Source organism: Geotrypetes seraphini, chromosome 6 (genome assembly GCF_902459505.1).
Source record: "Geotrypetes seraphini chromosome 6, aGeoSer1.1, whole genome shotgun sequence".
NCBI classification, from domain to species: Eukaryota; Metazoa; Chordata; class Amphibia; order Gymnophiona; family Dermophiidae; genus Geotrypetes; species Geotrypetes seraphini.
The window spans coordinates 145032308-145045940 of NC_047089.1; the positions used below are offsets into that span (position 1 = coordinate 145032308).

Sequence of the window (13633 nt, forward strand, 5' to 3'; positions counted from 1 at the left end):
AGCTGTCAACATTCAAGGGGTGAAGAACTGCTTGGCGGACAACTTGAGTCGTCTACTACAACCTCACGAGTGGACACTCCATTCCTTGCCTCTTCATCACATTTTTTCACAGTGGGGAACGTCTCAGATAGACCTCTTTGCAGCTCCCTACAACTACAAACTGCCTCAGTTCTGCTCCAGGATATACTCTCCTCATTGCCTCGAGGCAGATACTTTTCTTCTGGAATGGATGAATCTCTTCCTCTATGCATTTCCTCCATTCTCTCTCATTCTCAAGACTCTGGTCAAGTTGAAGAACGATCATGCCACCATGATTCTAATTGCTCCTCGGTGGCCAAGACAACCTTAGTACTCCCTTCTACTTCAACTCAGCAGCAGGGAGTCATACCTTCTACCAGTTTTTCCTTCTCTGCTTTCACAGAGTCAAGGATCTCTGCTTCATCCCAACCTGCAGTCTCTACACCTGACAGCTTGGTACCTCTCAACATAACCCCTCTTCAGTTTTCTCCATCTGTAAGAGATATTTTAGAAGCTTCTAGGAAGCCTGCCACTAGACAATGCTATCACCAAAAATGGACTAGATTTTCTACAAGGTGTTTTTCTCATCATAAGGAGCCTCAACATTCCTCCTTATCTTCTGTTTTGGACTACCTTTTGCACTTATCTAATTCTGGCCTCAAGTCTACATCTATCCGAGTCTATCTCAGTGCAATTGTGGCTTTCCATCAGCCTATTGAAGGAAAACCCCTCTCTGCTCACCCGATGGTTTCCAGATTCATGAAAGGACTTTTCAGTGTCAAACCTCCTCTCAAACCGCCTCTTGTGATTTGGGATCTCAATGTTGTCCTTGCTCAACTGATGAAGCCTCCATTTGAACTAATTGATAAGGCTCATCTGAAGTATCTCACTTGGAAAGTGGTGTTTCTCATAGCCCTCACTTCTGCTTGACGAGTCAGTAAGCTGCAAGCTTTAGTTGCTGACCCACCATTCACAGTGTTCTATCATGCTTGTGAGGCGTCCGCATCTGGGCTCCGTCGATGATGTCACCCATATGTGAGAATAGCTGCCTGCTGTCCCTGGATAACACCTGTTACGGTAAGTAACTGTGCTATCTGGGCAATTCCGGGTAATCAGCTAGTGTTACTATAAAGCAATGGTCTCAAACTTGCGGCCTGCCAGGTACTATTTTGAGGCCCTCGGTATGTTTATCATAATCACAAAAGTAAAATAAAACAGTTTCTTGACCATATGTCTCTTTAGCTATAAATTACAATATTATTATTAAGTCTTAGCCAAAAGGAAAGATTTATAAACTATAAAGAGTTTTACCTCATGCAAAATTGTCATTTCTTTAATAAGCCATTAACTATTTTTCTGAGGCCCTTCAAGTATCTACAAGTCCAAAATGTGGCCCTGCAAAGGGTTTGAGTTTGAGACCACTGCTATAAAGGAAATCCTTCAGTGTTGTTATGCTTGTAGCTCATCTGTGGAGCAAACGTGCGCTGCCCAGAAGCCCCTCCCATGAAAATGGCTTCTAGTCTGACTATTGAGGGCTACCCAAATTGTGAAAGACTAAAGGATGCAGTTTCTCCCCACAGTGATGTATCTTTTCTTTACTAATAAATGTTATACAGTATGTAGTTTTAACAGAAACTAGTAGATGCTGTTCTATTCTTTTTATAGAAATCAATGAGTTGTCAAATGTGTTTTGTACTGGCTTGTAATGAGAGTACGGCTAGGCAAAACAGTATATATAATGAGTTAAGAGACTCTTAAGAAGTGATTGTTTTACCTGTAAGAGCTGTGTCTGGGACAAACTACAGGGGCCTTGATTTGTGAGGGAAAACAGTATATAGTGAAGTGTGAAACCTGTCAAGGTCAGAGTGTGAGGATTTTGTTGAGAGTGCAGAACCTGTGAAGAAATAAGCCTTATTTTTCCCTTTTTAGAAATAAAATTTCCCTATAACCTTTTCACTGCCCACTATTTGTATTTTATGAGGAGTCAGTCCTTCCTGTCCCTCATGTGATCACAGTGCTTAGGACTGTATACATAGGTATCCTGTTATGAAATTAGGCCCTACAGCTCCACTGAAAAAAAGTAAGCAATTGTTAAAGCAAACAGTTGTTAATAGGAAACTAATAGTCTTACATAACATATTTACATTAATTAAAAAGCTGGATTTCTAATTCAAAGTGAATGTGATGAAATGTTCAGATGATAGTGTGTGTTTCCTGTAATGTAATGATTGTAAGTGTTCCGTTCAATGTGGTGCTTTTAATTCATTTGAACTGATAACAGTGATTATACTGAAGCAATTAATCTAGTAGCAAAAAGTACTTGTGGCAACATATTGGAAGATTTGTCCTTCAGTTCTATGTGTTTTTTATTTATTACAGGCTGATGTCATGGATCAGAATTTGTTAAATTTCCTTCCTGAACAAGAGCATTCAGACATTTATAAACTGTTATCCTCCCATTTGCTTATTACAGACCCAGCCTCTCCAGATTACTTAAACAGTGAGTATGATTTTACCAGGTATACAAAGCAAAAAAAGAAATTTAGACATTAAAAGATTTTTCTCCATCAACAAGTAGGATGAACCAGTAAGTGGGTGATGTCATCTAATGCAGTGGTCTCAAACTCAAACCCTTTGCAGGGCCACATTTTGGATTTGTAGGTATTTGGAGGGCCTCAGAAAAAATAATTAATGTCTTATTAAAGAAATGACAATTTTGCATGAGGTAAAATTCATAGTTTATAAATCTTTCCTTTTGGCTAAGTCTTAATAAAAATATTGTAATTTATAGCTAAAGAGACATAAGGTCAAGAAACTGTTTTATTTTACTCTTGTGATTATGATAAACATACCGAGGGCCTCAAAATAGTACCTGGTGGGTTGCGGGTTTGAGACCACTGATCTAATGACATTGACAAAGAGCTCTTTTAGAACTCAGGAAAATGTTTTTACATAGTCTGTAAAGAAGATCAGTTCCTCACTGAATGCTGATACTTCCAATTATACTGCACTTGCTTGGTCTTCTAGACCAGTGTTTTTCAACTCTGTCCTGGAGTACCCCCTTGCCAGTCAGGTTTTTGGGATATGCACAATGAATATGCATGAAAGAAATTTGCATATAATGGAGGCAAGAGTATGCAAATCAAGCTTATGCATATTCATTGTGGATATCATAAAAACCTGACTGGCAAGGGGGGTACTCCTGGACTGAATTGAGAAACACTGTTCTAGAGACATATTTTAACTTCTTGTCTTCGGATACAAAGAGACCTATTGGGACTGCCCACTGATGAAAATGTATTTTATTATCTTCTGGTTTAAGAAGATCCAGGCAGTGAATGAGCATGTTTACAGTCATATTTTGTGCTCTCAATAGGTAGACTTGTGAAAGAAATACCCATTAAAAGAGCTGTATTCCAGATCTTCAGCACTTCTTTGCATAGGATGTAAGATCTTGTTCCTTTTTGTTTGCTTGTCTTTATTTTTTCCATTTAATGAAAGCTCTGAGAGCACTGAAAACTGCTTTTAGCTTGTCAAGTTGGATCTGATATGATTTTTCCTCTATCATCCTAGCTGTGGTCTAGTGCTTAAGATGCCTATCCTATATTTGATATATTTGTAGTTAATATTACTTGGTATTGAGGTTGATGAAATTGTAGCTCCTGAATCAGATTGACATGGATTTTCTAGCATTGAAGGGAGTGAAGAATTCAGTAGTTAATCTTATTTGGCAAAATAACAGCTTGCTTAATTGGCTTTATTGGAACTTTAGTATCCACTGAACATGAGACATACAGGGGCATGCATGCAAAGACACATGTGGCCATTATATGGCTAAGCTATACCATCAGAGAACAAGCTGAAGAACTTGTTGTGTCAGTGAGATTCATGAGATTGTTGGTGGTCCCTACCACAGTGTATGTTTTTTGATTCTGGAAGGCTACAACATAGTGGAATTGGGGTTTGTTTGTTTTTTTTTAATTCTTTATTGATTTTCAGTTCAAGTACAAAGTGCAAAAAATTTTATAAACAAGTAATACATTGAACAGTACTTACAGCCAATCAAATAATAATACAAAATATATTCCCCCCTCCCTCCCACCCTCCCTGGATGTGTACGAAAATCAAGTAGGAATTAAAGGCTTATACAATTAATCAGATTTAACAAATTCCGTTAATCGTCCCCATGTGTTTTAAATATTTTATGTCCCAATATTTCCGAATTCATGTTTTCATATTTATAACATTGATACAAAGTTTCCCACCAAAAGGAAAAATTTAGCCTGTCCCAGTTTTTCCAATTCCTGGTGATCATTTGCATGACAACCCCTATCATAATTATAAGAAGTCTGCTTTTATACCTGTCTAATGGATTTTTAGCTTTCAACAATGTCCCACATATGGCCACATCATAAGACAATGGAATCGATGTTTCCAGTATCATATTAATTTGTCCCCATATTGATTTCCAAAAATTGAGTATCAAGTGACAATAAAACAACAAATGATCCAGTGTCCCTACTTCAAGATGACAATTAGACTTTGAACTATCTAACTTTTGCAAACAAACTGGGGTCCAAAAAATTCTATGTAACAAAAAGAACCAGATTTGTCTCATAGATGCTGATGCTGTACATCTTATCCTCCAAGTCCAAATTACTGGCCATTGAGTAGCAGAAATCTGCTGCTTTATCTCAATGCTCCATATGTCTTTTAGGCTTGTTTTAGGTTTTTTATTCAAATATTCAGATATTAATTTATACCACTTGGCGACCTGGTGCCCTTGCAAATCTGCCTGGAAACATAGGCTCGGCAAGCCATACTGATTTTTTTAAAATTTCGCCAATCGGGGAACCCTTTCTGAATGGCTTGTTTCAACTGCAACCATTTATACCCCTGAGATTTTGAAATGCCAAATGATTGTTGAAGCTGTAATAAATTTACCATTTTACCATTCTGAATCACATCATCTAAAGTTCATATGCCTGCCTGCAACCAATGTTTCCAGAGGATTTTATACTCGCCGATTTGTATCTTGGAATTTAACCATAGGGATTGACACGTGGATTGTTGTATTGAAATAGGTGTTAAATTATTAATAAATTTTAATGTATTCCAGGTGGAAAGAAGAATATTACTGTCTTTATATATTCTAGGCAACTTGATACTCAAAATATGGTTAAGACGTAATGGGGACATGAGATGTCTCTAATATCAGCCAATCCGGTAGATTCTCCATGAGTTCAGGAAGGATCCAATACATACCCTGACACAATATGAAGGCTTGATGATACCTATAAAAATTTGGAAAATTTACCCCCTCCCTCGCCAATTGTGATTTTTGCAAAGATACTAAGGCTATTCTAGCAGTTTTACCAAGCCAAATAAATTTTGTAAGAATCCCATTTAATTTCTTATAAAAGGAACTTTGAAAATAAACTGGTAACATACTCATTTGGTAACAAACCACAGGCAAAATCATCATTTTGATGGTTTGGACTTTCCCCCTCCAAGAAAGATGTAGTGGGTTCCAATGCTCACACATTTCTTTGACTTTCAATAATAAGGATTTTTCATTTACTGTCATTGTATCTTCCAATCATGATACCCAAATATTTTATACCCTCTTCCTTCCATGGGAATGGATCAAATAAACTTTTTACACAATGCACATTTAATGGAAGAACCTCTGATTTGCTCCAATTTATTTTGTAACCAGAAAATTTGCCAAATTGATCAATCAATTCCAGTAAATGCGGGATGGTAGATTCAGGATTCTTCAAATGAAGCAAAATATCATCTGCATAGGCCGAAATCTTATAATCTCGACCTGCATATGGAATTCCCTGTATCTCCTTTGCCTGCTGAATGGCCAACAACAAGGGTTCCAAAACAATATCAAAAAGCAAAGGAGATAAGACATCCTTGTCTAACTCCCCTCTTCAGATAAAAACGCTCTGAAAATGTATTATTAATGTACTAGTCTTTAAGCCCGTTACATTAACGGGTGCTAGAATAGATATGTGTGTCTGTCTTTTTCTCTATTTCTCCTTGGCTGCTTTCTGTCTGTTTGTCTTTCTTTCTTTCTGTCTCTGCTCCCCCTGTCCAGAAGTGGGCTTTCTCCCTTCCTTTTACCTGCCCTGTGTCCAGCAGCACCCTTTCCCTGCTCCTCCTGTCCAGAAGCAGCCCTTCTCCCTTCATTTTACATCTCCTTGTCCAGCAGCACCCCTTCACTGCTCCCCCTGTCCAGCAGCAGCCCTTCTCCCTTCCTTTTACCTCTCCCCCTGTCCTGCAGCACCCCTTCTGGCCCACCAGCACAAACCTCATGTCCATCTCTCCCTCTCTTAGTTCCTCTGTCCATATCTCTCCTTCCCTCTTCTGTCCCCTCCCTGAATCTCTCTCCCTCTCCCCATCTTGCCTCCCCCCCACTTCCTCCATGTCCACTCTGTAACGTACCCCTGCTGGTATCTACTCCTCCCTCCCGAGTGACGATTGTAATAGAAACACCAAGTCCCATGCCAAATACCACTCTACGTACTGCCTTCAATTATGTGCACAAAAGACTACATATATGCAAATGAAGTCAGGGACAGAGGTTGTAGTTACATACCAAACCAATGTCTCCCTTCTCCTTCCCGCCCCCCAAGTCCCTCTGCTTGGGAAAGTTCCCTCTTCCGCATCCTGCATCCCTCCTGATGCGACTTCCTTTTTCCAGCCTGACTGCCGCTGCCGAAGATAAATTTGAAGGTAGAACTGGGCGGGATGCTGGACCAGGGTGGTGGACTGAAAGCCAGAGAGCCTCTCTCGATCCCCGCCTGCATGTAAGGGAATCTGAGCTGGCAAGATCGTGAGAGAGGAGCCGTGGCGGAGGCTTTGAATTTAAAAATAAACTTTGCCTGTGAAGTGGGAGGGGCGGATGGGAGGCTTAACAGGGGTTCAGGTGCGGCGGGGAGGGGGTAATGACGACGAACTGCCTTCCTTCCAGTGAGTGTGTGTGTGTGGGGGGGTCGAAGCGCGCATGCACACTCCTGCTGACCACGGAACTACAGATCAGGGAACACGCCGGTAAGAGTGCGCATGCGCGCTTAGCGTTTTATTATAGTAGATAATCTGGCAAAAGGGGAACTATACAAGATTTGAATCATTTGAATAAATCCAGATCCTATTCCAAACCAATCCTTTGCTTGATACATGAAAGTCCATTCTACACGATCAAAGACCTTCTCTGCATCCAAAGACACAGAAAAGGCCGGATCCTTTATTGTTTTTGCTAAATTGAGCATATGAAGTGCCAATCTGGTATTGTTTGCAGAATGTCTTTGAGCAACAAAACCCGTTTGGTGCATACCAATCATATAAGGAAAAGCCTTGGATAATCTTAGAGCCAATAATTTAGCCAGAATTTTTCCATCCACATTAATTAAAGAAATAGGCCTATAGTTTGAAACCAAGATGGGATCTCTGTTTGGCTTAGGCAAAACAATGGTTAATACTTCCGCCATAGTACCTGATATACAACCCTTAGTCAGTTGTGATTGATATAAATTTAAAAGATGAGGTAATAGTATATTTTGAAAAGATTTGAAAAACTCCACTGTGAATCCATCACTACACGGTGCGGATCCAACTCTGAGAGACTTCAGTGCTGCCTGGAGTTCCTTAAATGATATAAGCGCTTCACGATTTCCTTTTATATGCTCTGGAACTTTTGGCCCATTAATTAAGTTTAAGTTTTAAGTTTATTCAAGTTTTTGATTAAATGCTTATCCAAAGGTACAAAGCATTGTACAGAAAAAATTTAAAAATAACAAGGAGACAAACCTTTAGACCAATTAGACGTACATGACTGATAATAGGACATTCTTGGGCTGACTGACATACTTAAGCCTCAGAAAACAATGGGAATGGGGGGAGAACTACAATATTTAAAGAAAAGGTACACAAAAGGGAAATACAAAAGGGAGTAGGAAGGTAAAGAATTGCTGGAAAACTGAAAAGGAGAGAAATTTTGGACACTGTTAAAGTAAACATATCATATTGTCAGTTAAAGGCATCTTTAAAAAGAAAACACTTTAGACTGCTTTTGAACTTTTGCAGGTTTTGCTCAGAAGAATATAAAGCTTTATAATCAAAAATTGTTTTAAAACATCCTCAATACAGGTATGAATTTTACCTCTTTCATCTTTAATGGCCACAATCTTTACTTTTCTTTCCTTTTTTTTTTTTTTTTTGCTTTAAGATAATTAGCCAATAATCTTCCTGCTTTATTCGAGTTTCCATAATACAGAGCCTGCTGAGGAAACAAATCTTTCCTAGCCAATTGTGAGGAAATCTCATATTAATATTTAGGTTTCAACGGGGCATTCAAAGTATCTTGTTCCCATTTTGAGGCCAATTGTGACTCTAAAGTCAAAATAGTTTGTTCCAAATTGGAAAATTCTAATTTTAGCAGTTTCCTAATATTGGCCGAATACAAAATTATTTGCCCTCTCATTGTAGCTTTGAAAGCATCCCAAATAGTTTCCAAAGAGATTTCCTCTGAGGTGTTGAATTGAAAATATTCATTCATTTTTATTTGAATTTCCTCAAGAAAGTTTGAATCTGCAAGCATTGCATTATTAAACCTCCAAACAGGTCTATTAGAATCTTCTTCAGGACACTGATATTCTATCCAAATTCCAGCATGATCTGATAAAAGAATCCTGGTCTATGCTGGATTTAGTTACCTGATTAACTAAATGATCCGAAACAAAAAAAAAAAAATCAATTCTTGAAAATGATTTATGAACTTGGGAACAAAGCAAAAATTCATGAGCATTAAAATGAAAAATTCGCCATTTATCTTTCAATCCACATGAATGTATAAGATTATCTAGATCTAATGATTTTAATTGTTTACTGGGTTGTTTATCCATTAATGGATCCATGACAGCATTGAAGTCTCCGGCCACAATTATTTGCCACAGAATTATTTGTTGGAGTTTTTTAAAGAACTCTGCCTGATTTGAATTAGGAGCATAAATATTAAGAAGCGTCAGGGCATTATTTCCTGAAGTCATATTAACATGGAGCCATCTACCCTAGGATCTGACCGAAAATTACCAAATGTAGCAGACAACTTCCTATTGACCAGGATAGCCACACCCGCCTTCTTCCCTATTGCTGGTAAAAGAAAACAGTGTTTTATCCACCCCCTCCAATTTGGTTGACTCAGTTGATGATAAATGTGTTTCTTGTATGAAATAAACGTCTGCCTCCTGTTGTTTCAAAAACTTAAGTACCTTTTTCCTTTTGATGGGATGATTGAGTCCATTAATGTTTAAATAATATAGTTTAAAAGGCATTTTAATTAATACATGTTAATAAATGAACCCTCAAATTCTAAATATCTATATATTTTCACACACTTCCAGGACCCAAATCCATAAAAACCCTTATTCCCTCCCATATCTCCAAGTTTCCCCAATGCCCTACAATCCTTCCCAACCCAACATGCACTTTATAATAATTATATTCCCAAACCCCATAATTATAACTCATACAGTAAATGAGATTACCAAGATCATTCCTGAAATATCATTTTACAATAAACAGAAGAAAACTATCAAGTAATTTCATTTCCCAACTCTTCACATTTCTAAATCATACAGTAAATAAAGTTGCTCAATTCATACCTATACTACTCTGTTACAATAAATAGAACTATCAATTAATCTCATTCTCACAATCTATTAAGATAATACCTTATTGTATTAAATATATGGCACTACTCATAGAAAAAGTAAGATTTAAGAATTATATATCATATACATAAGTTATTTACCCTATAATAAATCCATTTATAATTCTTGAAGACACTTTTATCAAATATCCTAAAACCCCTAGATGAGTTAGGGCTCCTTTTATCAAGCCGCACTAGCGGTTTAACGCGCATTATAGTGCGCGCTAAACCGCTGGATGCGCTAGCCGCTACCGCCACCTCTTGAGCAGATGGTAGTTTTTGGCCAGCGCGGGGGTTAGCACATGATGAAACGTCATGCGCGTTAACCCGCTAATGCAGCTTGATAAAAGGAGCCCTAATTTCATTTCAGTATTTGTATAATATTAATCCCCCCTTTTAAAATATGAATAAATACATTTCAGTTCTTCTAATCCATAAAATTCATTTTGAATGCAGCATCCAATCAACCACTTAAAAAATCCAGAATAAAGCACTGCCCATTCCATTTAAAATAATTAAAGACATTAAATAGCCTAAAAAATATGCCTATTAGATATTTTCAGCTTTTGTACAGAAAATATCCATGTTATAAACATATATTAAGGGCTCCTTTTAACAAGCCGCGCTAGCGGGGTTAACGCGTGCGAGTCTTCTCAAGAGGAGGTGTTAGCGGCTAGCGCGGCTGGTGGTTTACTCAATACATATTGATTGTAACAATCCAGCATCCACCCTAGTAAATTTATATAAAACTTACTAAAGAAAAACAGTAAAACTGTCATTCGCTATCTATTAGTATATCATTATACCAGTGTGAACGTATCAATGCTTACCTTACATGAGATAAGTTATACCGGTATATCAATAGTTAAAAAAAATTCATAACTATGAATTCTTGTAAATGGCTAATTAAAACGTTAATCTTACATAACAAGAATAATAGCTTTCCATAACTATTATATGGTTCAGGGTCAGACAATAAGAGATTACTATCCTAGATTAACTTTAAAAATCAGATTATCAAGTCTCTTGACACAGTTTGTTAGTTCTGCCTTCATACTTCCAAACATGGTCTTCATAACGATCTGAACTGCCTGAAGACGAACTGCAGCAAATCTTTTTCTTTTCTTCCTCCTTCTTTAACCGATGATCTTTCCTTGTTATGATTGGAAGTGATTCCCAGTTCAAAAAGGATAAAGCAAGTAATTTGTAGTTTCCATCTAAACACTGTGTCTGGACTGTATCTCACTGCAGACACCACATTGAAATAAGAGGAGTAAACAATAATATTAAAAATGATTCTTCTGAAGAAAATGTACCCGGTTGTATATCTCCAAAGCACCATTATCCTTAGACGCTTCATAAACCCATAGATTGCAGAATTTCTGTCTTTTATAAGATTCTGTGAGGCGTCCTGGCTTGAGATGACATCCACCTATGATATTAACAGTTGACTGTTCAAATGAATTTCCAGCGCCCTATGACAACTTTACATCACAGCTAGAGAGCTAATTAATGAAAATTGTCTTCACGGTCTTAGTGCCCTTACGTTTAGGAAGAAATCTGGTGCTGCAGTTTTAATTAACAGCTGAACTAAAAAAAAAAAAACATTTTAGATTGTTTCACGCTACTCTCACTCCTTCCTGAATATTTATATTAACCTGCAGAATATCCAACAACTTAAAAGGTATATTCAACAGGGGATGTCAATTTCTAGGAAACATTATGTTCAAATGTTTTTTATTGTTTCAACAGTAAACACTCAACACAATCAGCAGTATAGTTCAGTAAACAATGATGCAACTATCCCCCCCCTCCCATCCCTCCCCATCCCCGGAGTCCAGTGCCAGATAAAAAAACCTGAGAGTTTGAGTCAGACTTAAATATTCAAAAGTCTACTACGTGCATGTGGGGTGAGATCCTGCCAGAAACATTCCCAGGTCTGACGAAATTTACGACCCGGACCACAATCCAAGTGTCCTACTATTCTCCGCTCTAGCGTTGCGTGGATTATCATCAAGGATCTCCAGTGGGCATAGGTCGGGGGAGTACTAGACAGCCAGTTGGTAAGAATGGCTTTCTTCCCCATCAAGAGTGCTCTGGTAAGGAAAGCGGACATACCCTTGGGTTTAGGTGTGGCTATATTGTAATACCCAAATAATGCTCTCGGTTGCGGTAGCCAACGCCTCCCCCAAAGCAGCGTAATATATTGTCCCAGGTGACTCCAAAACTGTAAAATTTTAGGGCAGGCCCAAAGCATATGTCCCAAAGAGGCATGAGCATGGTCACATTTCGGGCATGAGTGAGACGGCGTGATCCCCATCCGGGCTGCACGTTCCGGCGGAATATAGAGTCTCAAAACAATTTTCAGTTGCATTTCCCAGTGGGTGATATTAGGAGATACCTTTTGAATATGTTTCAAGACCTGTTGTAACTGGTGGGCCGTGAGTGTACATTGCAAGTCCTCTGCCCATGTTGTCGCTAAAATGTCCAAGTTAGGGCCAGGTTGACAATCCCGTACCCCCACAACGTGAAAACAAAGAGGAATCCTCTGTTGCGCAGAAAGGCTGTAGAGTTCCGAGAGGGCCTCTCTTTTATCCTCAGTAATGTGGGCCTCCGGTAGAGATTGTACATAATGTCAGTTATCCCAGGACAAGCAGGCATGATATTCTCACATGTGGGTGACGTCATCTACGGAGCCCCGATGCGGAAGCATTTTCAAGCAAACTTGATTGAAGATTTAAGTTTGCTCTACTGCTCCACGCATGCGTGCCTTCCTGCTCCACTAGGGGGTGCATCCCCTCGTGGTCTCCAGTTCAAAATTTTCCGCGAGCCTAGAAGACGTGTTTTTCAGGCTCTGCCCCAACTGCCTTCTAGCACCGCGATTTTTTTCTTGTTTTTTCACGATTAAGTCGCTGTGCGCGAATTCCTTACCTTTTTACTTGATTCCTGCTTCGTTTTCAACGACCCGGAGGCTTCCGGGTCCCCGTGGCCACGTGGCTAATCGAGCCGCGGCTACTTTCGATTTAATGTCCCGGCCTTTGACCGGCTTTAAAAAGTGCACCCGGTGCGAGCGGCTTCTTTCTCTCACAGACCCGCATCGCCGGTGCATCCTTTGCCTGGGGGCGACTCATCCAACCGACTCCTGCCCCCAGTGCGCTATTTTCCAAAACCGGGCCCTCCGCCGTAGAAAAGCCCGCATGGCGGATCTCTTCACCCCGGACCAACTCTCCACCTCGGCCTCGAGGTCGGCCCTGGCCTCGGCCCCGGCCTTGACCTCGGCCCCGGAAACCTCGGCATTGCCTCGAGACTCGACCCCGAAGCCCTCGGGACAACAGAAAGCCTCGGCTCCGGGTAAGTCCCCTCTTCCCTCTTCAGGTTCTGTAACAGCGAAGAAGCCAGCCTCGGGGACAACGGCGACGCATGGCGGAAGCCCCATGCTTACAGCCCCGTCTAAACCCTCCAAGCCTTCGGGCCGTGCCTCCACCACACGGGAATACTCTGATACGAGGTCGCCCCCGGTGGAGCGCACCGAGGCAGGGGACATGCCTTCGATGCTGTCCGTGCCCGTCTTCCAGGACCTACTCCGAGCGATGATCACGTCGGAGCTGTCCGCTGCAATGGCCCAGTTTCAATCGGCCTCGACCTCGAATGTGCCAGACCAGCCTGAGCCTCGCACCGAACAACCTCGAGGAAAGGTGCGCAATCCTCGCCGCATCCCATCCTCCTCGGACTCCTCGCCGAGACGCCCGAGACGTTCCCCCTCTGCGGACCGCCGAGGGGCAAAACGTCGGGCTAGAACGACAGAAACCTCGAACCGCCGTACCTCCAAGAAGGCCCGAGGTTCACCAACCCTATGAGGCCGTTCTCCCACACCTCGTACAGGACCACTAAGGG

General features: G+C 40.3%; 1 protein-coding gene across 2 annotated transcripts in view; it reads left to right on the forward strand.

Annotated features, from left to right (window-relative positions):
- Nucleotides 1-13633, forward strand: part of NPAS2 (neuronal PAS domain protein 2) — a 363736-nt gene that overhangs the window by 197023 nt on the left and 153080 nt on the right. For both annotated transcript variants that reach the window (XM_033949438.1, XM_033949439.1), the window contains exon 6: nucleotides 2398-2518. In XM_033949438.1, the coding sequence (XP_033805329.1) occupies nucleotides 2398-2518 (121 nt within the window). The remainder of the gene's footprint in view (nucleotides 1-2397; nucleotides 2519-13633) is intronic.